Here is a 24,936-nt window from a genome sequence, read left to right as displayed (position 1 = left end):
TGTTAGCGTAATTTTATACAGGTAACTCAGACGAAGTAGAGGCGTTTAATGACATGAGTGATACCTGTATATCCAGTGATGCTTTTCTAATTTTTCAACCGGTTCTGTATATATATATATATATATATATATATATATATATATATATATATATATATATATATATATATAAAGGGTGTCACATCAGGAAAGGACCATATTTTGAAAAGGGCCATGACAAGCAATTGTTCGAGATATCGATCAAAAGACCACTCTATTTCGTACACATTGCTTCGAAGCCGCATAGCTCTGGAAATAATGAAGATATCAGAGACATTCTAAATCAAGTAGATAGCACACGCAATAGACATTATAGATATGTATTACATTCAGTACACTCACAAATCCCAATATTCTGGGCAAAACCAGGGAATTCAAATTTCTATCTTGCCCATTGAATTGAAACAAGTCAAAGTTGGTTGCTTTCACAACAATGCAAGCGAGCGGGAAAAGTACAGAGGTGTTTTCACAAATTTATTTGGCTTCTTTCTTTCGCTCTTGACTAGGTTATGTGTATGTGTGTGTTTATGTCTCGGTATAACAAAGGGTTCGGCGAACTCGAAATATTTTAACAATCGGTTCTAACGAAGCGATGTGAACCGGCTGAATAGCACAACTGTGTATATCGAAGAGCCAGAGAACAGTAAAAAATCAGAACTTTACACTAGAAGGTACATTGAGGTATTTTACTTCAATGACGTCAGAATTTGTACCTGCTCATTAGATATTGCTAAATCTATCTATATCTGTAGCATCAAGGGAAAGATTATTCGGCGTACTTCAATCCTTCACACTAAAGATTATTTATGTCACAGGATAGGTTATCCAACTTAGCAAATAATTTGAATTTAAAATGAAATTACATCTTTCTTAGACACGCCATGGGATACTTTGTACAGAATTTCATAATTTTTGCATGACTTTATTGCAGATTTATTTGATATTTCTTGTAATTATTACATTTTAAGTGATCTGGTATAATAGGAGCACTAAGAAGTTTTTTAACCCCGGGTGATCTTATGTCTTGTAAACGTAACTTGGTAATATTCAAGGACACATGATATTATAAGTAATTAGTTGAGAAAGTGTTTATCGATAAATCCTATTTCGATCAGGGACGTACGCAACGGGTGGGTCTTGGGGGTCCGGACCCCCACCGAAATTTCGATTTTTTTTGTAAATTTAGCCTAATTTTAGGGGTAATTTTAGGAATTTTAATATAAAATACCCTCACATTGAGTTTACCCCTCCCCGAAATAAATTCCTGTGTACGCTACTGATTTCGATGACTGACTATTTTGTTTCATAACACTTTGTTAGTACTATACTACAACAGTGCCGATTTCTGCATAAATTTGAGGGGGCTGGTCCAGGTATCTATGTTTCGTAGTCAAATATTCAAGCAATGATCTAAGTAAAGATGTCCAGATCCGAGGAAGGATAAGTAAACTTTGGAAGGGACGGGGGCAGAGTCCCTTGGCTCCCAGGGTTAGTACCACTGTGATATCTAAATTTGGATATTGTTCTTTATTTTGCTTTAAATTGGGTTAGTTTGAAAATTTTCTGTTGCGATGTGACCAGCAATATCTTTAGAAAATCCTGTACAGCCATTTTTAAACAGTATGAGCTAATAGAAACAATATAAAGGTACTAATACATGGTATTTTCTTAATAGTATGGAACTGTATTGAAAAGTAAACCTCTACTTACTTTAAAAATTCTACAAGTATATGACTTAATTTTGCCTTTCTTGACCCAAATTTTTTTGGTTAGAGAACAACCGGTATATCACAGTTTCTGGAAACGCTACTTTTCTATGGTATCGCAGAATGTGCAAGAAGTGCACTTCTTTTTTAACAATTCTCGCGTGTTTAATGGCCAACAAAGTGCTTCACCATGTTACAGGTTAGAGGGTGACAAAAAAGGCTATCTGAAAAGGAGGGCATACAAAAGAACTTAGCCTACATTTCCATGGTACCATGAGATGAGTTGTCTTCTGATAGAAGGAAAAAGTTTACTTGCTAAACGATTTCGTTTTGTTTTTCAAAGAAAAGACAACAAAGTAAAACACGTTTCAGAGACTGTCAGTTGATACAGTAGAATGTGTAGAAAAGACTTCAACTAACGTATGAAGAAGCAACCAGCGGAATAAGAACTAAGAAGTTTTCTTCTTCTTTTTTTCAGATTGTAACGCTTGAGGGTGCACCAAAATTCTCATTTCAAGGTCGGCCAGACGGCACAAGTATCTGGCAACATTGCTTTGAACATGGAAGAAGACAATGGTTATTTTGGAAGGTAAAAACTTCACAGTCGACCAAGAATGAATATGATGAAAAGAAAGGAAATGTCGTGAATCACGTCATCAAAGCACCTTGTGATGTTTTTTTTTTTCTTCTGGTGGCAATGTTTCTCTGTCATCAACCCTTTGCTTGGAGCATGAGGGAACAAAACTTTTTAAATTTTTATCTTTGCTTTTGTTTCAACACAAACGGCACATCAAGGAAGAGGCCTATATAATAACAACTGAAATTGTAAATTTGAATTTTATCTGTTACAGATTTTCAAATAGGAAATAACTTGCGAGTTAATGGCTTAATATGAGAATTAACTAAATTACAATAAATCCTCTTGTGCTAGAGCCTATGAAGGGCTATGGCCGACAGATGGCTATGAATGTTCAAGTGGAAAGTGTGTAGTCATCTCGTAAGGTTTCAACACACGCCATTTTATAAGATAAATCAAGTATAAAAAATGAAATGAAATGAAATCTTTGAGTTTCACGTCCCACGAGTATGCCGGCTAGGCTAAAGGAGACGATGATGATGAAATAATGAAGGAAGTGGGAGGAAACGAGGGAGCCCCGAGGAAACCCACGCACACAGTGTTTGTCCACCACAAAGTTCACTTGGCGAGAGCTGGAATCGAACCAGGGACCCCACGTACCAGAGGTGAACGCTCTACCACTGAGCCACCGCGGCCTTCTAAATCAAGTATTAAATCAATTAGCACCCTAACTGCTTCACGACGCTGGGTCAATACCAAAATTTCTGTGTTCAACTGGAAATCGAAGACAGAACCACAACACCAAAGATACTAATCCAGCGTAGTGTAGTCGTTGACACTCTCGCATTCGGTGCGAGCGGTCCCATGTTCGATTCCCGGTGAGGGCACTCGGTCGTAAAAGTGTAAAAGGCTTTTCCAAGCCAGCCGTCCTGAATGAGGTTTTCCTCGATTTTCCGCATTCACACCAGGCAAACGCCGGGATGGTACTAACATATACTGTAGCTTCCAGACCGCTTCCTTCCTTCCCTAATCCTTTCTTTCTTCCCTTTCCTCGCTTAGTGTGCTCGTTGAGAAACGTCATACCTCATACGGGACGGGCTAATATGGCCACAAATGCCGAAAGCCCAGACATCTAAATCCTAAATCGTAAATCCTACTTAAAACTAAACAAACTATGTAAAACAAATGTTAAGCAAGAGATCAAATTGGATAGAACTTATTTTAATACTTACAATAAATAGAACATTCAATCAACCTGATTTTCTTTAATTCTTAAAATGGGAACAACATATTTTTCATTTGATTAAAATAAAATACGTAAAAGTGTTGCGTATCTGAGCCATCTTTATTTTCAGCCTTACATACAGTATACGGAAAATTATTTTAGTTCCTCTTTTTAAAATGAACAGAAATTTTTGATGATTTGATTTTACTGATTTATTTTTCAAATCTATTTAAATATCCTTTACTTTATGGAAATTCATTTATTTCGTCACATTTTTAAAAATATTTAACAATCAAATTTAATTTAATGTAAATGATTTTAAATTTATTCGTATAATGCAAATTCGTTTTGAAAAGTAGGGGACATTTATCTAGATTTGAAGAGGAAATCAGTAAAATAAAAATCATCAAAATTTCTGTTCGTTTCAAAAAGAAAAACAATAAAATAATTCCCCATATAAATTAATGGGCTAAAAATAAAGATGGCGCAGGTATTCAATACCGTTAAATATTTTATTTTAATCAAATGAAAAACATATTGTTTCAATTTTAAGAATTAAAAATAATCAGGTTGATTGAGCAGTATATTTATTGTAACTAACAAAATAAGTTCTATCCAATTTGATCTCTTGCTTAACATTTATTTTACGCTGTTTATTTAGTTCTAATTAGTCTCCATATATAGCCTAATAGTTAGCACGTAACTTTGGTGTTGTGATTCTGGCTTCAATTTCCACTGGAACAAAGAACTTTTGATGTAGACCCAGCGTCGTGAAGCAGTTAGGGTGCTAATTGATTTAATACTTGATTTATATTATATGCCCTATTTAAATTAATGGATTAAAAATAATGATGTCCCGGGTATTCGAAACCGCTAAGATTGAGATTCGAATTGTTGCAGGGCTCAGTTCAAGGTTTAAAACTTTACTATATGAACTACTTCAATAATATTTTCATCACATGGACAACACAGAACTTGTATCTGTCGGTCTCTGCATAAAGAGTTAAAAAAAAAAAAAAAAATCATACGTTCCATACGAAGCATTGTAAAGTGTTTAGAACAGAAAAGCGATTGAAGAGAACAAAAGAGATTGAAAATCTGTGTATTGGAAAAGAAGAAAAAGAGAGATAAAAGAAAGGAAAACAAATCTACGTGGATATAATCGAAAATAATTCCAAATTGTTTAGAAATGAAGTATATTGGAGGTAATTACAAATGAAGAATGGAAACTTGTTGAAGCAATGTTTAGAAATGAAATTGTGCTTTTGGAGATGTGACAGGATGTATGGTGATAGGATAACAAATAGCAAAAAACAGAAGAAGAAGATTGTAACTAGTGAACAGTATAGAAATGGATAACTTGTGGAAATTAATAAAACTGAATTAGATGAAGATGAGATTTTTTGGGTGGAGATATAATTTTTCATTAAAATTGGCAAATAGCAGTCTTTATGCTATAATGATGCTTTTATGAACGCAAACTATGGAGGAGGGTTTAGCATGAATAACATTTTATTTCAATAGCTGTCATAACAAAGAATGCATTCTGTTTTGATTGAAAGGACAAAATTGTGGCGGGAGATACAAGCAGATACAAACTGATTGTCTTAAAAAATAAGGGGGGGGGGGGCAGAAATTATCAAGTGAAGTAGCCTCTATGTATTTGACATGTACTTCACTGTAGGAGCTCAGTATCATTTTTTGTGGGCGGTGGATTATTTCTTTCTTTTGGGTGTACAAAAATGAACAGTAAATAAAATAAAATAAATGAAAATGGATGCTATTTGTCATTACTGAGAACAATTACATTACATAGAACAATTAGTACAAATTTTGGAGGAAGTACGAAGGTACTGGAATTCCTTCTTAGGTGAACAATCAGTATAGTCGTCTTTCTTTTGTCTCTTTGCAAGATCAACAACCTTTTCCAGCAGCAAACCTAAATGAAATGTGAATTTAAAATGTAATATGTGATATTAAATACAAGGAGATCATTTCTGAGAAGAATTTAGGTTTCCCACTTTAAAGACGGCTATACCATCTGTTCAGTTACAAATGAATCTCCTTGCCTTTCGTTTGGGATAGCCCGGTTCAATTTCTAGTAGAAGAACATGTGGTTTGGATTCTACATTAGAAACAATAGGTCAAAATGTTACATAGCCTACGCTAGTAAAGACATACAACTCTGCCGCGGCTACATCGTTACTATACGCACATTCGGAGCGAGAAAGACTTCGATTCCTGATGAGGGCATGTGTGGTTCGGATCAGACGTAAAGCTAGGCTAAAAAGAGACTTAAACTCCAACATTACTCTTGCTTAAACTCCGAAATTAAAAACCTACCGGATAATTGAGCTGAGCGAAGCGAAGCTCTTATACTCGGGTTAGCCGTTTGGTTGTCCGCGAACTCCTCCTAGACCGTTTGGCCGATCTCAACCAAACTTAGCACGCTGATAGAGTATGTCGTGCTGAGTGACAACATAGGTCAAAATCAAAAATCCGATGTACCATCGAGGAATAATCACCGAAAAACGCTTACTCCTAGACCGTTTGGCCGATCTCAACCAAACTTAGCACGCTGATAGAGTATGTCGTGCTGAGTGACAACATAGGTCGAAATCAAAAATCCGATGTACCATCGAGGAATAATCACCGAAAAACGCTTCCTGATTACGTAGTTTAAGCTCGCTCAGCTCATTTCATTGCAATCGGGTATATCCATTGCATTCCTAGTCTATGAACGAAAAACTACTTTTAACTATCTCATCCTAGAAGTTAGACAACCAAACAAAGCTTTGTGTGTATGGGGTTGCATATGATACAAAAATTAGTACCTTAAACATTATTTTCCAAAAAAAAAAAATATATATTCTTTTTCAAAAAATCCTAAGTACGATATTTTAATCACAAAACACTTAAGCAACCGTACACAATCTTGTTTAAATATCCCGGCCACCCATCTTTCTTCAAAAAGTATTATGGTTACAACTGTATAAAACGTAATTTAGAATTTTGTCTTCAATGAAGATTCACATTTGTTTGAATTCATTCTGCTTATGGGTGTACAGAATGGTTAGGTTTATTAAAGAGGCGAATTACCGCAACTGTTTGAACAATACTGTATATAAAACGGAAACCATTAAAATTTTTAACGAGGCATAGCACTACTTATAATAACTCAAGGAGCTATTTCTGATTATTTCCTAGAGCCAAGGACTTTAAGTGAATAATATCCTACACATTATCTAGACACGAGAAATACTAGGGTGGTGACACAAAATGGTATATCTCTTATAATAATTTTCATTATACCGCACGGTTACATCGTAAACAAATGCTTTACAGCGCCATTGTTGCTAGCTTCTACAATTTGACACGATAACCTTTAAGAATGCTCAAATCTGTTGATTGTGTCGGGATGAAATTAATCTAGAATAAGGTGTAAATTCAATCCCAATAATTTCCAAGATAATGTAATAATAATTTCCAAGATAATATATAATTTCCAAGATTTTGATTAAATCTTGCGAATCTCTTCTATGGTCTTTCAATCATTTCAATTTCTTAGCATTGGAATTGGTCAAGAAATAAAGAGATTAATTCATTCCACTCATCTTAAACATATGTTCCACGATAAGTTTCATAAGCAATATGTGACTTTACGAGATACAAAATACGTATAAAAAAAGAAAAAGAAAAACTAATGCTAAAGTTTGAAACCAGTAAGAATATAAGAGTGCGGTGGAGTAAGGGCAGAGACATCATCTTTGGTGAGAAGAGTATCTGGTTCGATCCCAGGTCATGTGAATTTGTGGTGGATAACATCGTATCAGTGGATTTTCTCAGGGTTCTTTCATTTTCTCCCACATTATCATTCCACCAATTATTTTACTAGTCATCCATCTCTTTCAGCCTAGAGGACACGCTCATATGACGTAAAACTGAATTTTTTTTTACTAAGAGCATGGGGTGAATTCACCTGTTTTGTTATTTTTTAAAGTTAAATGCTAACTTCCCTTTCAAAAATCTCAGTTTTTAGAAAACTTTAATTTTAATTCTTTACTTTCTTTGAGCTTCTCAACGGGATCTATTGCATAGGATTCAAGTCGGTCATACATAAGAGGGCGAATTCATATCAAATTTAAGAAAAACATTCAGGGTAACTTCATAAGGATTTTCCAATTTTCGTAAAATATATTAAGTGTTTTCTTTAAAGATTAGAAATTACCTGTAATGCTTAGTGTTGAAATCGCATGCTCTACTATAATAGGTAAAGATTTAAGTGAGTTTATACACGTGTTATTCAATCAGGTAAGCGGAATCAATGCTAGCAATTGAAAGCTCTTTAAATTGAGAAGCCGAAACAAATAGATCTTAAAATAGCTAAATAAAAAAAAGTATAAAATATAATATTAATAGCAATTCAAATATCATTTCCCAGTATTTTTATGTTTATGTACCAACGTTTCAGACAATAATCAATTACATAAAACCAGAACATGAGAGCTAATTTCAACTCACCTTATCTTCTGCTCGCTGGTCGCCGATTTTCATAAATAGCAGCTGGAACCTCAGACCTTTCTAATTCGTCTCCCGAAAGCTCTAGGTCCTGCATCATTTGGATAATTTCTCTCTCCTTTTTGATATCTTCTTTCATGCCTACAGCCGAATCACCGTTCGCAAATTTTAAATTGGCCAGAGAACCGTACGAACGGGATCTGTGTTCTTGTCGAATAGAATAAGAAAAAGCTCGCTCGTTGAGGTGACCTTTCTTGCGGTAAATCCCTGTGTTAAATGGCGATTCCAGGGGAGATTCATCTCCTTTTTTGCTGCCAGTCGATTTTTTCTTCTTTTTCATGTATTTGTTATCTGTAGTGGCGTATTGCTGCATAAGGTAGGCTTCGTGTGGGAAGTGACCAGGTTGATATGATGCTACTGGGCTTAGAGGTCTTGCTGAAGGCATATAAATGGGTTCTTCTATAGCAATGGGTTGCGGGGGATGTTGAGGATGTTTGCCCTTTTTGGACGGTACAGGCATTGCTGCAACAATGGCTGGAGGTGGCGGCATTGCAGGAGGGGCCATTGGGGGTCCTGGAGGAGCTGGCATGAGGAATGGTGATGGTATCGAGCGAGGAACCATGGCTCTGGGACGATGGGCGTATGTGCCAGCAACCATTCGTCTCATGGGTCGACCTTGAGGGTGAGGAGGGGGTACAAGAACCAAAGGAGGACCATAGCCGTTCATCTGAGACGAGGGTCGAAGAATTGTGCCATTGGGCATGACACCGCCTTTTATAAGGGTTCCGCTCAAAGAGCTTGCAGGCCTCCCATTCATGGCGCTCATGGGCCTCATTAAAGTTCCATTAACAGGCATTGGATAATATTCCTCCTTGGCACTTCTATCTTTGTTTTTCTTTTTAGATTTATCCTTTCCCTTCTTTTTCTCTTCTTCATCTTCTGGGGGTGGAGGGGGCTTTGATGGCATCATAATTTGTCTTGGTCGATTTGATCTCGAAGTGCCAACCGTTGATGATCTAACGCTTCGAAGGGTGCTGCCGTATTCTCCATATATACCATCCTTTTCAGGACTAGTGGAGCCAGCCCACACTTTGTGGTTCTCGTCACCGTTATAGATAGAGATTTCATCAGCAGCGCCATTATCCACAGAATTGAGTGTACCATTTTGGACCAATTCATGTTGATGTGGCTGACCATTGGGGGTTGCAGATGTTCCGGGAGACATTCTCCATCCTTCTACTTTTTCAATGCTGGTCACGGGTTCGCTAATTACAGACTGACCTCCTTTGTTCGACTTGAGAGTTCCGTATACGCTGCCCTCCATGTGTCTTGCATAAGAAGAATCGGCATATGCATGAAAACAGCATCTCACCAATGCGTTGGCTGCCATTTCTCGTTTACAGATGAACGCGTGGCATTCCAAAACCTTGATGCCAGTGGTCCTTCGAAGGATGCTGGCAAAAAGAGGAGGATGATTAATATTAGGGTTACGGGCAAACGGGGAATCTAAAGGCAAAAATCGGGGTGTTTTTTCGCCACCATGTCCTGGTACAAGAACATATCGAACTGCAGCACAATAGTGTAAAGTTTCAATTGGGAAGAACCTGGTCACCTTTTTATGATTTTCATCGACATTCTCCAGGAGCATCCCGTTACTCCAAACGCTCAACCACGAATCGATCCCTTTGGCTCCGATTGCCCCTTGTTCCGGATATAATTCTTTTAGAGGTTCTTGAATACCTTGTAAACCATCTTTTGTCACATGAGGTACTGCAGACCCCAAATATAACACACGACACCGGCATATTGGAGTTGAATCTGGTTCACCTCGCGTCGCCATATTTTTCTTTTTATTTGCCACTTTTATCCGAAGTTACCGTCAACACTGTATAATAACAAAAAAACACCACTGCCACAACACCAAAAAAAGACGCACAGGGCCTCCAAGTCTAGGTGTCAATCAAAGCACTTCCATTGCACTAGAAAAAAAAAGCACTGTCTGTCAAGCAGAACAAAAAAATAAATCACGAAAATTTTTGCATATTCGAAAAACAAGAAAGAAAAAAATCCTCGACGCCACACACAAAACACTGCACCTCCCAACCTGCTCACTTGATGGCCTCTAACAAACTCAACAGCACCGCACCGCTACACCTGAGAACACCTGAAGAGATACCTTTGCGCATGCGCACTCGTTAATGTTGTGCTCCTGTATATTCCTCAGCAATAGCTTCTCTATTTCTTCAGTACGTGTGTATGAATATGTGTATGTGTATGTATGTATGTATGTATGTGTAAGCCACTAGAGGGAGGGACAAACCAGGGGGAAATTTTCTTCCGCAGGCTATAGTAAGCTTACAAAAGTCATTCTACCAATACGAGCATGAGATTGCTAGCCTGCCAAGCCAATAGAAACCGCGGACACGTACATAGAACTGAACGGTGGCAATGACCGGCTTCTGGACACATTCCATCTACAGTCAAACCGAAATGGGACAAGAGACCTACCTATTGCATGGTTTAGAAAGAAAGGAACTTGACACTTTCCTGAGTTTTGCTAACATTGTAGCATTGTTATTGTTATTAGTAATTGTATGAGATCTCTTGTTTCTGTGTTCAGCTATGAAACTGTGTGCGGTCCACCTCAACTCAAGTGAAATAATAGTGACGTCATCCCGTATCATCAACATCTCATTGGACATACTTTTGTGATGTAGAAACTTCCCGTTAATTTTTAACTTCTTTTTAAACATTTTTTTCTTTTTTGTCTTATCTTCATCTGCTTCTAACTTCGATCAGATAGCGAGGATAAAAGAAGCTATTATACTTGTAGAGTTAAAAGGCATGTTCGGATAATGAAAATGTCAAGGTTTACAAGGAGAAAAAAATGTTCGATACTTAAAAGCAGTGGCGGTAGAGAAATTAGTTCTGGTATTACTCTTGCTTTGCAATTGCTCGATTGTGTATATATTCTATTTTGGCAAGATAAAACTGTTAATTACTCTTTACATTTGTAAACATTTATTTTTTATCCAGTGGCGGAGATAACGTCCCGCGTAAATATAGATGAGTGAGCCCCCAAAGTTTAGAAGCTTCCTCAAGATAAGAAACTCGAAGAAGTAAAATGTTAAAAAAAAAAAAAAAAAAAAAAAAAAGAGGTGCAGAGCTGGTTTTGCCGTCACTGCTTTTATCCTTGGACCAATATAGGTGGAGTTTTTTTTTTATTATTCAGGAGAAAGACCAGAGGACAACATTGTTTTTTTTTTTTTTTTCTTGTTGCGGATTTCTGCGATTCTTCCATAGCTCTCTCTCCCCTATTGGGATCGCTTTACCAATCTAAGAATACACCTCTCTTATCACCTACACTCCCATTACAGATGAGAGGATGTGTACGTTACCAGGAGCTGGGGGTTTCGGGTTTTAATCCACACTTGAACAATATTAATATATTAAAATATGTATGAAAAGTGATATAAAATTGGAAACTTGAACACCCCTTGGTCAAATTCTATGCGGGCTACTGATCAGGAGAGATTGTAATGTCATTAAGAGTGTTGAATATCTACACAATCTTAGTCTCTCATCCATTGACTTGTGGAGACAATAAGTACCTTTTAAAATTCGAGACGAGACAAGAACATTTCACGACTCTCGTGTGCAACACTGGTTTACCGAAGTTTCAGATCTCAAACACTGTTTGAATGTTACATAGTTCATATATAAAAACTATACATCGGTAAAGTGATTATACGAACACAATGAAAAACATTAATCAAATTTAAAGATACACTAGTCATTACATAGTATACTCCAAAAATATATGGAGCTACAGTTATGTCAACCTTCTTGGACCCTCCGGAAAATATCTGATAGCATCTAGATGACGTTAAGAAAAAATAAAGCAAAAAAATGTACATAATCTTAAAAACGAGACGAGACGAGAAATAATACTTCGAGAATCAAGACAAGACGAGACGTAATGTAAAATTTACGAGACGATATTAGAAAACTTTATTTATTGTCTCGTCTCATGGACAACACTAGTGGAGACATATTTGTCTGTGTTAGGCATGTTAAACCCACGGCCTGTGGGTCACATACGATGGTCCTTACTTCATTTTGCTAGGGTCTTCGGTCCTCTCCTAGGAAGTAAGAAAAATACGTAATTTACTTATTTACGAAATTGTAATGATTTAAACTTCATCGCTTATGAAAAGAAACAAGCCCCAAGCGAAAATAGATCAGCCCATTCATCTTAACTACTGTTCTGAAAATCGCTAGTGCGAGGAGTATGTCTTCCTTTAGTCGCTTTTTAAATGCATCATTAAATATAAAGATATTTCTTTTAATCTTTTTTTTTTATGCCTCACACTATTTGGCCCATTTCTAGTATTGAGTTTAACATATGCCTGGTCTTAGTATTTCCTTTGAAATGAACGAAGATTTTAACAGTTTGATTTTCCTAATTTCTTCTTCAGATCTATTTAGACGTCTCTTACTCTGTAATAAATAAATAAATAAATAAATAAATAAAAGTTATGTGTGTTTTTAATATTTATGAAGAAACCATAATATTGATAATGTTAAATTTATATGTTTAATAATATTAAGATTAAATCACAAACATTCTCTTTCAGTCTGGATTGTTTCATAGGAGACAGACGAGACGAGACGAGACGAGACTGTAAATACGGTTTTCTCGTTTTCTGTCGATTCTTGGAGAGTTCTTTCTCGCCTCGTCTCAGTTACTGAAAACCTTTTCTCATCTTGTCTCGGTATTTTCTCGTTTCGTTTCGTAAATTTATGTACAAATTTTATGTTGTGATTTTTTTTTGGTTAATTTCGTTAGAAGTGATAAAAATCCTTCCGCATCACGACAGATCAACGAAGGAAGTGAAATAACAACATTGAAGTAATATAATTATTATTTTAGTATATTGTGTAATGACTTGCGTATCTTTAAACGTTGATAAATTTCTTAATTGTCTTCGCACAATCACTTTATCAATTTATAGTTTTTTATCCTATGAATCATGTAACACTAAGATTGTATCTAAGATCTAAGATTGGTTGAACTAGTGTTGCCCATGAGACTGGTGAAATGTCTTATTTCGTAAGCCAAACAAGAGAAAACCTAGTATTACTTTCTCATTCAATGGCCTGAGAAATAAGATGATGCACTTATTTAATGTTCTTCATAAAATGTCTTTCTAAATTTTTCTATTCTCTCTATTGCATTGCTTTTTTTGAGTTTTTAAGTATTATATATGTGACCTTTAGGCTCAAGGGGACGATGAGAAATGAATTATTATATACTAAAGTAGGTAAAAAAAACAATACATAACAATTCTGCCCTGAGCAAGATTCGAACCCGCAACAGGAAGGTCGAAGTCTTGCGAACGCCAGCCTACTAGGTTGCAGAGTTGTCAAATTAGCAATCGAGGCTCATTCGGATTGAGTATCAACTATCCTCGAAGAATTTCGCGTTCATTAATCTCAATTAGTTTGACACTAGTTCAATCTCCGGTTCGTTAAACTGTAACCGCGCTCGCTAAGACCTTGGGCCCATAGTCCACAATAGGGTTCTCTCGTCTGATTAGTGTTGCTCCTGAGACCTCATCTCGTCTCTAAAACGAGATGAGCAGTATCTTTCTAAATTCGAGACGAGACAAGCCTTGTGGGCAAAACAAGTTTGCTCAAGTTAGATCTCAATCATTTAGGTGCTAAATGATTCATAGAACAAAAACTGTAAATTGATAAAGTGATTGTGTGAACACACAAAGAAGAGCATTTATAGACGTTTAAAGACAAGTAAGTAATTACACAATGTATTCTAATAATAAACATGGCTTAAAGTGTTGAGAAAAAGACTCATAAAACGCTTCCTGTGGAGTATTGTGCTGTATGGGGCGGCGCATTTAAGGAGGGAGCTTCTGCGCCTAAGTCCTCCCTTGAAATCTTATTTACCATATTAAAGTAAATGAAATATCTTGCAGAATTTTCACATTTCGAGGAATAAAGTTAGCAAAGCCTCCCCGAAACAAAATCGTATGTACGCCACTGCCCATAATCTACATATAATTAATCACACAAAATGCTTTTATAGTAATCAACTCATTTCTTAATTTTATCCACAAAATAATATCGTTTCTTTGGTACATTTTATAAAAGCATCGATTATATAGTATTAATTATTTACGGTTATTGTTTTTCAGTTTTTCTTACAAGATGCTTTCACATTCAATCAGTTCTTGAAGTCGATTGTACTTTCAAAATCTGAAACGTAACTTACAAAGATTCCCTTAATGTTAAACTATACGTGCCATCTCTAGAGTATTTTTTGTTGCATAATGGAATAGGATATCTATTGATTGGAGACCAATATTAATAACTTAAATAATTAACTAAACATCTAACAGTAGCAATTGAATATTCTGTTGTTATCAAACTTATGTTATTGTGCAAATTTCATTAATTTGTGTAATGTAGGGAATTGGATAAAATTAAGGTTGTAAGATTTGGGGACACCACTGAACCATTGTAAGTTAAAGAAAAGTATGTAAAATAGATAACATGTTGCTTATGAAACAATTAGCAATAGATTGAAAATGAACAAGTAGGACATGAATTAAATATTTTGATATATATTTTTTTAATTCTAGCCGGCTGTTTAGTTAGTCTATACGTCTTTTGGGCGGCGACCCAGTTCTGATTCGCGGTGGGAGCTTATGTGATTCAGATCCGACGTTAAACTGTAGGTCAACGTCTTACATAGCCTCGATTCTGAAAAGAACATTAAATTCCAACCCAACCAATTAGTCCAATTTCTGGTTCAAGGGTTTTACCGATTTGACTACACGAGCTTGAATATCTGCCAGGTGTATATGCATACTCTCCGCTTATCGTCCCTATTAGTCAGTATGCTTATCGTCCCTAGCCGAGGGGATTCCTCAAAACTACCGTTTGAGCTTGCTTTCTTTACATCTTCCACTCGCAGTGGCGTATTTACGATTTTGTTTCTGGGGGTTTCGCTAACTAGTCCTGGAAATGTGAAAATTCTGTAAGATATTTCATTTACTTTAATATAGAAAATAAAATTTCAGGGGGGCTTAAGCCCGGAAGACTTACCCTTAAGTACGCCACTGACCACTCGTATCAGTAGAATGCGCCAAAGCATCATCCACTCTTTCGAGCGTTTCCCTACTCTTTAAACATTTTTTTGCGTTTACATTTTCAATTGGATTTTTGTATAAGGATTATGTAATTAGCAAAATTCGAGCTATTTGACACAAAATCTCACATTTTGGACACAGTAAATCATCTTTAATGAAATGCGAATACATTTCTGATTTGTAAACATGAAAATACAGTTTTTATTGGTCATATATAAATGTATCTGGTATAATTGAACAATATATTTGCTTTAGGTGATACCGGTATTTCAGTCCGAAGTGATATAAAAACATATTTTTGGTCATATTTCACGAGTTTCACTTACTGTCGTCTGCATTGTTTACAAGGGCTGCAAAGCTTCGTGAAAAAGCGAATAGAAATATATGTATGTATGTATGTATGTATGTCAACAATGAGATTGTTTGGAACTTTCTTTATTAGAAATATTTGCGATTTCAAGGAATATTGTACAGTATGAGGGATAACGGTTCTTGACCTGGAGTAGCATCAACCACTTTAAAAACAAATGACCACCTCAATTTTTACCTGTCTGTCTCCTCCTCTTGATACCTGATGCCCAGTTTCTTTGTTGCATATTGGTGGAAAATATTTCCATTCATATCCTGGCGGACTTTCAACGCGAAGGATGCAGAAAAATGCACGAAGGATACACGAAGGAAGTGCTGCAAAAAATATTCGTAATCCACATAGATCATGATTGGAGATATGACACCTGGAGAATTTCCTCCCGGACACCTTTTGAAATTATCACTAGTACTTATCTTTTTTTCTATCCTTTCTTTCTTTTTTTTCCTATGGGGCCATGGTGGCTCAGTGGAAGAGCGTACATCTCTAGTGCTTGGGGCTCCGGGTTCGATCCCAGCCCCCGCCTAGTGAACCTTGTGGTGCAGAAACACCGTGTGCGTGGGTTTCCCTCGCGGTTCTCTCGTTTCCTCCCACTTTCTTCATTCCATCATTTCAATTTTTCTCATCATCACCGTCTCCTTTAGCCTAACCGGCATAACCGTGGAACGTAAAACTCAAAGATTTCATTTGATTTTTTTCTTTCTTTCTTTCTTTTTATATACATTCAGTGTAGGAATATTTTGGAGTATGAGGGATATTTGACGTTTGTTGAAGAGTTTTTATCTAAGAGAATTTGGCATCCCTGAATATAGTTTCAAGATGCCTAAGGTCAAGTGCTCTAGTAGTAAGAAGTGTTTCCACTTTTGGGGACACAAATGCATGTGTATTATCAGTTATTTTTAGGTTATAGAAATACTAGCGCTAGTTATGAGCAAACTTAGGAAATTTTTATATAAGACCTGGTCGAAATGTGCACAAATTTCACATGAGTTAAAATTATATAAGACTGCCAATAGAAATACTTACAATACGACAAAACATTTTTAAAAAATCATTAAAACTGGAATGAAAACATTCGTAAAGATGTATAGAAACCAAAATAAAAGAACTGCACCCACAGAAGCAAAGATGTCACGGTTCAGTTGGGTCACTTGAATCATGACTTTTCTCTGGGTCTTGGTCGTCTCATTTCTTACATCCACTGTAACCCAGAAGTAATCAATATAATATCAATTCTACAGTATTGTTACATAATTTTACAGTGGATTAGTAATGTCCACTACTCGATCTTGAATATTCAAGAGTGGTTTCGAATGTGACATTTCTTAATCAAGGTAATATTAAGGTCTATTTCAAATATATTTACATGATATTCATCTACCCATACTAAAAAGTATCACAATGACTTTGATTACAGATTACATAGAAAGCTTTAACAAAACAATGATTTGGGCTTAGCATTTTTTCTAATAATTTACACAGTTCTCACAGACTCGCTCGATAGAAGTTTGACACCCTATAAGAAAATCATATAGCTTTTATCTTCTACGATTCTCAAGTACTTATATTTTGATGATAGACTTCGCAGTCATCTTTCTTGTAGTATTTTGACATACAGGGTGGTAGGTAACTCCACCGAAAAACTTTCGGAGGTGATTCCTTATATGAAATGAAAAAAAAAAAAAGCTCTTATAAACATGGGCTGAAAAACGTCTCCTTTCAGAGTTATGAAACGCCGAAAATTCGAAAAATCACGTTACAAAACACCCTGATTTAGAAACTATAGGACCTATCCTAAGCGATTTAAGGAATTACACAGGAACTAGTATGCGCTCTATCTAAATATCCATGTTTTATCATCCTCCATTATTCGCGAAACGAACTGTAAAAAGGAAGTTGAAGTGTAGGGATACTCCTTTAAGTACTAACAGTGTGTTGGTTTCGCTGGTACCGGTGAATTCTGAAACATGGATATTTAGACAGAACGCATAATAGTTCCTGTGTAATTCCTTAAACCACTTCGGAAATAGTTTATAGTTTGTAAGCCAGGCCGTTTTGAAACTTGATTTTTCGAATATTTGGCGTTTTATAACTCTGAAAGGAGACGTTTTTCGACCCATGTTTATTAGAACTTCTTTTTTCCATTTCATATAAGGAATCACCTCCCAAAGTTTTTTGGTGGAGTTACCTACCACCCTGTATATCTAGAAACACTCATAACAAGGGACAAGGGACAAAGATGATATATTTAGTGAGAAAAAAAAAGAAATGAAATCTTTCAGTTTAACGTCCCACGTTTATGTTCTTTCCCCTAAGGGAGACGAATGATTCAGGTAAGTGAATGATGATGGAATAATTGGTGGAATGAAATTGTGGGAGGAAAGAGGAGCACTCCGAGAAATCCTGCGGACACGATGTTCTCCTCCACACTTACTTGACCGGGGATCGAATCCGAGACTCCCTCATCAAAGATAAGCGCTCTACCACTCAACGAACGTGTCTTCCCCAGTGAGAAAAGACAGCGAGGAGAAATTGATGACTTTTAGCATGGCATTAGCACTCTTATAAGTACTCTGTGTACGAGTATGTATGATAATAATTCGTTGTTCCCGGATCACTCCAGATCTGTTCGGGTCACCGGGTATAACTGCTTCCTGGTCACCGAAGTTCGTGATCTTTTTTATCACTTCACGGAAGAACTAAGTGAGTAGAAAAGTAAAAAAGTAAATATTTTCTTTCATACTCCACCCATACTATATTTCTTTTAATGTACTGACCAGCAGTATTCACAATAGATGCCATAGTCAGACATTTGGAAATGGATTACAAATTAAAAGTTATTTTTAAAAATAATCCCGTATAAAAGAATGAACAAAACAGGCAAGGATGCATTCCAATCCAACCAACACGGAATAAATTACGTCTAAAATGTGCATCTATTTATGTAACACATAATACTGTATACATTAAGTTTTCGATTATGAGATGTCACTTTGTTTCTATTGACGATTAAGGAGAAGCAATTTCAAATACTTTCTCGAGTTCGTTAATCATTTTTGGGATTTTCCGATTAATCACATTTCTGTTTCCTTACACACTCTCATTTCACCAATTCTTCCATTATCATTCACTTGCTTTAATCATTCATCTTCCTTAGCCTCAAAGGCATAATAGTGGGATGTTAAACTGAAAGATTTTTCCAAACCATCTTTATTATTCCGGGACGAAATTTGTTTGAATTTCTCGTTGCTATTTCAAGATGTTCGAGCTTTGGGGCACAGTATTCCTAGCTACACTGAAAAAATGTTGGTGTTAGTAGAGTGAAAATTTCATCCTTTATGTTGCATTATTAAAATTATACCTATATCTGAAAATAATTATGAATGAAAAATGATTGAAGCATACAGGATTAAGTTTGATGTTCAGTGAAGAAATGAGTGAATAATCTTCAGTGTTGACAGTGTAAAGTTAATAGAGTACTGTACTGATCAGCTCATTGCATTTTATATTTCTTATTGTTATCCATCAGACAGACTAGGGGGCGCGGTGGCTCAGTGGTAGAGCGTTCACCTCTGGTGCTTGGGGTCCTGGGTTCGATCCCAGCCCCCGCCAAGTGAACTTTGTGGTGGACAAACACCGTGCTCGTGGGTTTTCTCGGGGTTCTCCCGTTTCCTCCCACTTTCTTCATTCCACCATTTCACTCATCTCTCATAATCACCGTCTCCTTTAGCCTAACCGGCATAACCGTGGGACGTAAAACTCAAAGATTTCATTTCCATCAGACAGACTTAGTTTCTTTATTATTTGTTCTTAATGTGTTTTTACTTACATCTTAAGCTCGGAAGAGCCGAAGCAAATAAACCCATAAACTAAAATGTTATACTTGATCAATGCAGGGGTGTATATTAGGGTGGAGTGAAAAATTGAAGTTTGCACATCGGTATTCTAATAGTGCGGGATTATTGCTCCTTAGTAAGTATTTTAAAAATCAATATTTATTTTTGTTGAAATCTATTATCTTTGGGTGCCACCAGCATGGTTAGCCCTTTCCTTACGCAACATTTTCCAACTTTTAGGTTGGCGAGCAAGGAGACTAGAGGAATGATTGATATCCTGCCAAATAATTGTCTTAGAAACTTAACTAAAAATAATTGAAATGGGGAGTATGTGTTTTTATTCTGCCAAAGCATTTTGCAATACGTAGAGTGAAAATATTTCAAATTTTCGTGCTACAAATACTGGCAGAAATGGTGGAATAATACGACGTTTAGAAGAGTCTGTTCAGAGACTTTTGCAATGGTTGGTTTGTCTGCTGCACGTAAATGAGCTCCCTTTAAGACATTTGCTAGAATCAATTGATGGTAAGATAACAGGTTCCCATGCATTTTCTGGACAGATTGGAAGATCATTATTAAATTGTGAAAACCAAGCAGTTGTGGAATAAGATGTAATTGAGAGCCATCTTTCAGCTTTCGAGAATTATAATGATCTCAGTGCGGATCAGAAATATTTGTATGAGATTTGCAGGGCTATTTCAAATGGACATTTTCCTGATTCTTTGGCAAAACGCTATCCAGGAAACATTTCGCACGTTAGGTGGGTTCCTACAGCAAACAGAATTAAATCGATTGTATGTAGCTACACCAAACCCTTCAGAAGAATTAAAAGTGCTCTCAGTATGTTGTAAAAGTTTATGCGCCAGTTTGGTTCAGCATAAAACAAACATTTTTGCACAGATGGATCAAGACATTTCTTCAAAATAATTCAGTTATCGCGCTTCCTTCCTGAAAAGTACAAGGCAGTCATTGATCCTGTACTTCAAAGAAATGGATATCCTGAAAACATTCTCCTCTATATGATGACAGATGAGAAGAAACATATCAGAGAACTGGACTTAAGGCGAGTCCTTAAAGCAAAACCATCGCAAATGCCTGGAATCAGAAATTACGACATTCCATTAGTCAATTTGGAAGCTGAAGACTACACAGAACTCATAAACTGGACAGATTTGGCTATAACTTGCTCCCCCTTCACACACACACACTTATTATGGATCTCACTGCTGCGAATATTCATAGAGTCATTCAAGGTGATACCACAAATATTGAAATTCGGAATATTCCATGCCTTAGCCAAGCTGTAGAACGATGTGTAAAATTGGTGACAGAAGCATCGTCTTGTGTTGTGGTGTAAGTACACGAGATGGATACATAAGGGCAAGACTCGAGTCCCGAAGACGTACGCCTGTCTTCAACACAAAGTCAGAGTTTTCTACAGTGTAATGTATGTTGACGTGTATCTCCACATACTATTTTGATATGAAGTTTTCCTAGCTCATTTTCAAGAATAGAAAGTAATGTATTTTGTCATGTTTTCACATATTATTTGTATATTAAGATTTTCTAGGTTATTTTCAAACTGAGATCAGAAATGTTCATGTCATTACATAAATTTTCTTATATTTGCAATTAATCTAAAAATTGTGTGAAGATGTCTATTGAAACATACACTACACACAAAAGCCTAAATCTTATGTTTGTACTGAGTGGTGTATTTTTGTCATCTTTTTTTCACATATTATATTATAAAGCTTTCTTAGCTTATATTCAAACAGACAAGAATGAAAAATCGCCTCACTAACTTCTCTAATATTATTAATATACAGTATTTATCAATGATGCCTGTAGTCGAGTATATACGTAGGGTAATACAGACTACACATAAATCTAGTCCAATTTTACGTACAAGGTAGTGTTCTTTTTTATGTTTGTTCACATATGTTTATAAAGATTTTCCAACTGATTTTCAAACTAAGATAAGAAACAAAAAAGTTGATGTTATGAAACTTGTGTAATATTTGTAATAATTATAAAGATGTTGTACTCGAATATAGCATATATGTAAGATACTTAGTTTCATTTTTTCATTCAAGTAGAATGTAAAAAAATATAAGTACGTTACAACTAACTTTTCGAGCCCTCTATATCTGTAACACTCAAAGGAACTGACTCAGAGGAGTGTTTCTGTGATGCAATATTGTTGTATAACAACTTTTCCGAACAGAAAAAAAAAAATGCCTCATTTCACAATACTGTTAAAAATACATATTTCAGCCAAATTTCTTCAAGTCCGTATAGCACCCAAAGGAAATGACTCAGGAGACTAAAATTTCTGTGGCACATTACTCTAATGGTAAGGCAACTTTTTCTCTCTATTAGAAAAAATAATACAGAAAAAAAATAATTTTGTCCCTTTTACCAATACGGATAAAAATATTAGATTTTAGCCAAATTTCAAGTCCCGTGTGGCACCCAAAGGAATTAATTAACGAGACTAATATTTTTGTGATACAGTACTCTAATGGTAAGGCAACTTTTCCGCCCTATTAGAAAAATTAATTCCCAAAAAATTATTTTGGCCACTATTTCACTCCACCCTAGTGTATATCTACTTTAGGGCCACCCTACCGGGCCTAAAGCTTCAACCTACATCATATGTAGAGATTATTGTGATCGTGTCGCTCTAGGAAAGATTCCCTACAGAAAGTTGGAGGTAAGGAACAATATGTTGAAACTATGCCATAAAAACTATTTGTTCAAAATTCCGCCGTTTTTTTTTTAAATTTTCAAAATATGGTTATCGTTATAAGTTGCACACAATTTGACATAAAAATCTGTCACCATTTTTTTAAATGTAGAAACTGAAAAACATTAATGATAAGGAAGAATCATGTAAACAAGTATTTTCGTGTGAAAAAAACTACCAAGTCAAGTTAGGAAAACAAATACACTTTAAAACGTGATTGATCTGTGAACACATCTTGATATGCATTCTGCAATAAAGGAAGTGAAACACAAATACAAATATGAAAAATTAAAAAGAATATTATTCCTTCCTTGTGAAAAGCATTGTGTGGTGAAGTAACATTGAAAGGTTTCGAATACATAATTGTGTTAAATCTCGTAGAATCAGAATAATAAAACAAAGCAAAAGCAAAGGAAAGAAATAAACTTTCTATTTCAAAATGTATCTACAAAATCAATAATTTATTTCTTTATTGTGCTATTTTTTAAATTTTTAAGTATAGGTAACAGGGACACAAAAAATAACTGAAAACTAAATTTAAAAGTTTTTAATACATTTTTTTTGATTGTTTCAAAAGGTTAGCGGAAGAAAACAAGGTGATTTGTTTACGGAATATTTTCAATCAGGAAACATGTTTTCCTGTTTTAACTTAAGAATATTTGGAAAAATAACTTACCATACTTTTCAGACCTTGACAAGCAGTGTTTATACATAATAAGAGATAGCAAAAGTAAGAGAGTGCTGCTATTTTTAAAACAGTTTTCACTAATAAGCTCAAGGTTATCAATTTTGATCTTCATTACGTTGTATACATAACCTAATTTCTATGATTTCCGCCCTCCTCACCCTTAGTGTTTGATACGTTTTTTTCTTTCTTTAGATTTTATCATTTTGCTCTTTAATTGCTGGTTTCACTACAGTTATTCACAAGTTTCCTATGCTATTCAACGATTACCTCCTCCAGTAAGTTATATATATATATATATATATATATATATATATATATATATATATATATATATATATATATATATATATATATATATATATATATATATATATATGTATATATATAAGCATATTGCTAATTGTAACCTTTTATAAAAAAATAACTTTGTAAAGACAATCAAATTAGAAGCTCTAGATTGTAGAATTTCAATAACATTTTTCTTTCATTCCAGTAAAAAGTAAGTAACCTGTTTTGATATGTTGAATACAATTGCGGAAGCTGAAACATCTGAAGCAGTGTTTCTTCCAGACATCTTTTTGGGGGGCACTACCCTCCGGAGTTCTGAGAGTGCCCCCTGGAGGAGACCAAAATAATACATCTATAATATAATAATAAATAGAAATCGTACTGTGTGAAAATAATATGTACCCCTCCGAATACTAAGTGTACCCCCGGAACATTTTTTTCTGAAAGAAACACTGATCTCAAGTTACTTTTATATGGCAGCTTTAAAAAGTTTCTTTGGGTAGTCATACAAGTACGAGAAATGCTAGAAACTCTGCTTAGTTTGAGAAGAGAATTTTTTTTGAATGGTGAATATCCAATATGAAATTTAGGTGTTTCTATTTAAAAAAAAATATCAAGACAATTTGTTCCTCATACAAGGTGCTGTGATCGAATTAAGAAGTACTGCGGAGTAACTTAGAAGAGAACTTCCTAAGATAGAAGCTTATGGAGAAGAGTTGGCGAGTATCTACATAGTGTCCGAGATGTCCTCGTACCTCTAGGTTTGAGTATCAGAGAGGACAATGTTAATGTAACTTTAGTATGATATGTTACAAACATGATAAATACTTCAGTTCAAGAGAAGCGAATGATGAATAGTTCGTACAGTAGGATGAGACTCCAGCCCATTTTGCTCTTCAGTTGCGTGATTTCCTTCATGAACAATTTCTATGCTGTTGGATTGGTTGTTGTTACCCAACATCTCCATCCTCCTTGAAATGACTTCCAAAAAGCCCGGACCTTTCAACGCCAACAACTCATTGTGGGGAAGATTCAAGTCACATGTCTCTCATCGTCGGTACGAAAAACGCCAAGGAAGCTTAACGAACGATATCCCTCAGATGCACCGCAACATAAGAAGAAGAACATGGAGACGCATATATCTGTGTACAACACGATGGAGTACATACATCTACATTGGATACATAGCTCGTATACGTAAATACTGGACTATAAATAAACTAAAATTAAATTGATACTGATATCTCTGATTTTCAAACCTTTCTCGGACACCCTATTAGAAATAGCAACCAATCTAAGATAAATTAAACCTGATTTTTTATTCTCTTCATGAAAATCAAAAGTGCTAACAGTATTCCGAGCACACTTTTGAAAACTGTTACTGTCGAGAATTTACCTAATTTTAGGGATAAAATGCGTGACGATCTTTCTAATCGGCACTACTGCATAGCTCATAGATATATAAATAACATACACGGGTCACGGAGAAGATTCGCATTCCTGTATTTTTAACCGAATCATCCACTTTGTATAAGTGTTAATTAACTATTTATTAATGAAACATAAACGAAATCGTTATGTCTGTTTTTCTTTTTCTTTCTTTTTCTTTTTTTTTTGAAAATTTCTCATTGAAAAAGAAAAAACTCACCCCCTATCAGTAAATTATATATCCGAAACTTTTCCCGACAAAGATATTACACATAATATTAACCCATTACCAGCCAAACACTTGTATCGTTGTTAATGTCATAAAATGTGTTTATTCATAACT

At 35.4% G+C, this 24,936-nt stretch overlaps 1 protein-coding gene across 1 annotated transcript in view; it reads right to left on the bottom strand.

The window, feature by feature from the left end:
* Positions 1 to 10,365, bottom strand: part of LOC145693166 (uncharacterized) — a 118,282-nt gene extending 107,917 nt beyond the window's left edge. The window contains exon 1 of the mRNA XM_081768921.1: positions 8,069 to 10,365. Coding sequence (XP_081625047.1) covers positions 8,070 to 9,905 — 1,836 coding nt within the window. The 5' untranslated portion in view covers positions 9,906 to 10,365 and the 3' untranslated portion in view covers position 8,069. The remainder of the gene's footprint in view (positions 1 to 8,068) is intronic.
* Positions 10,366 to 24,936: the final 14,571 nt, after the last annotated feature.

The sequence above is a fragment of the Thermobia domestica genome, chromosome 8, assembly GCF_964235325.1.
Source record: "Thermobia domestica chromosome 8, izTheDome1.hap1.1, whole genome shotgun sequence".
In the NCBI taxonomy this organism is placed as follows: Eukaryota; Metazoa; Arthropoda; class Insecta; order Zygentoma; family Lepismatidae; genus Thermobia; species Thermobia domestica.
This window is presented reverse-complemented; position numbering and strand designations above follow the sequence as displayed.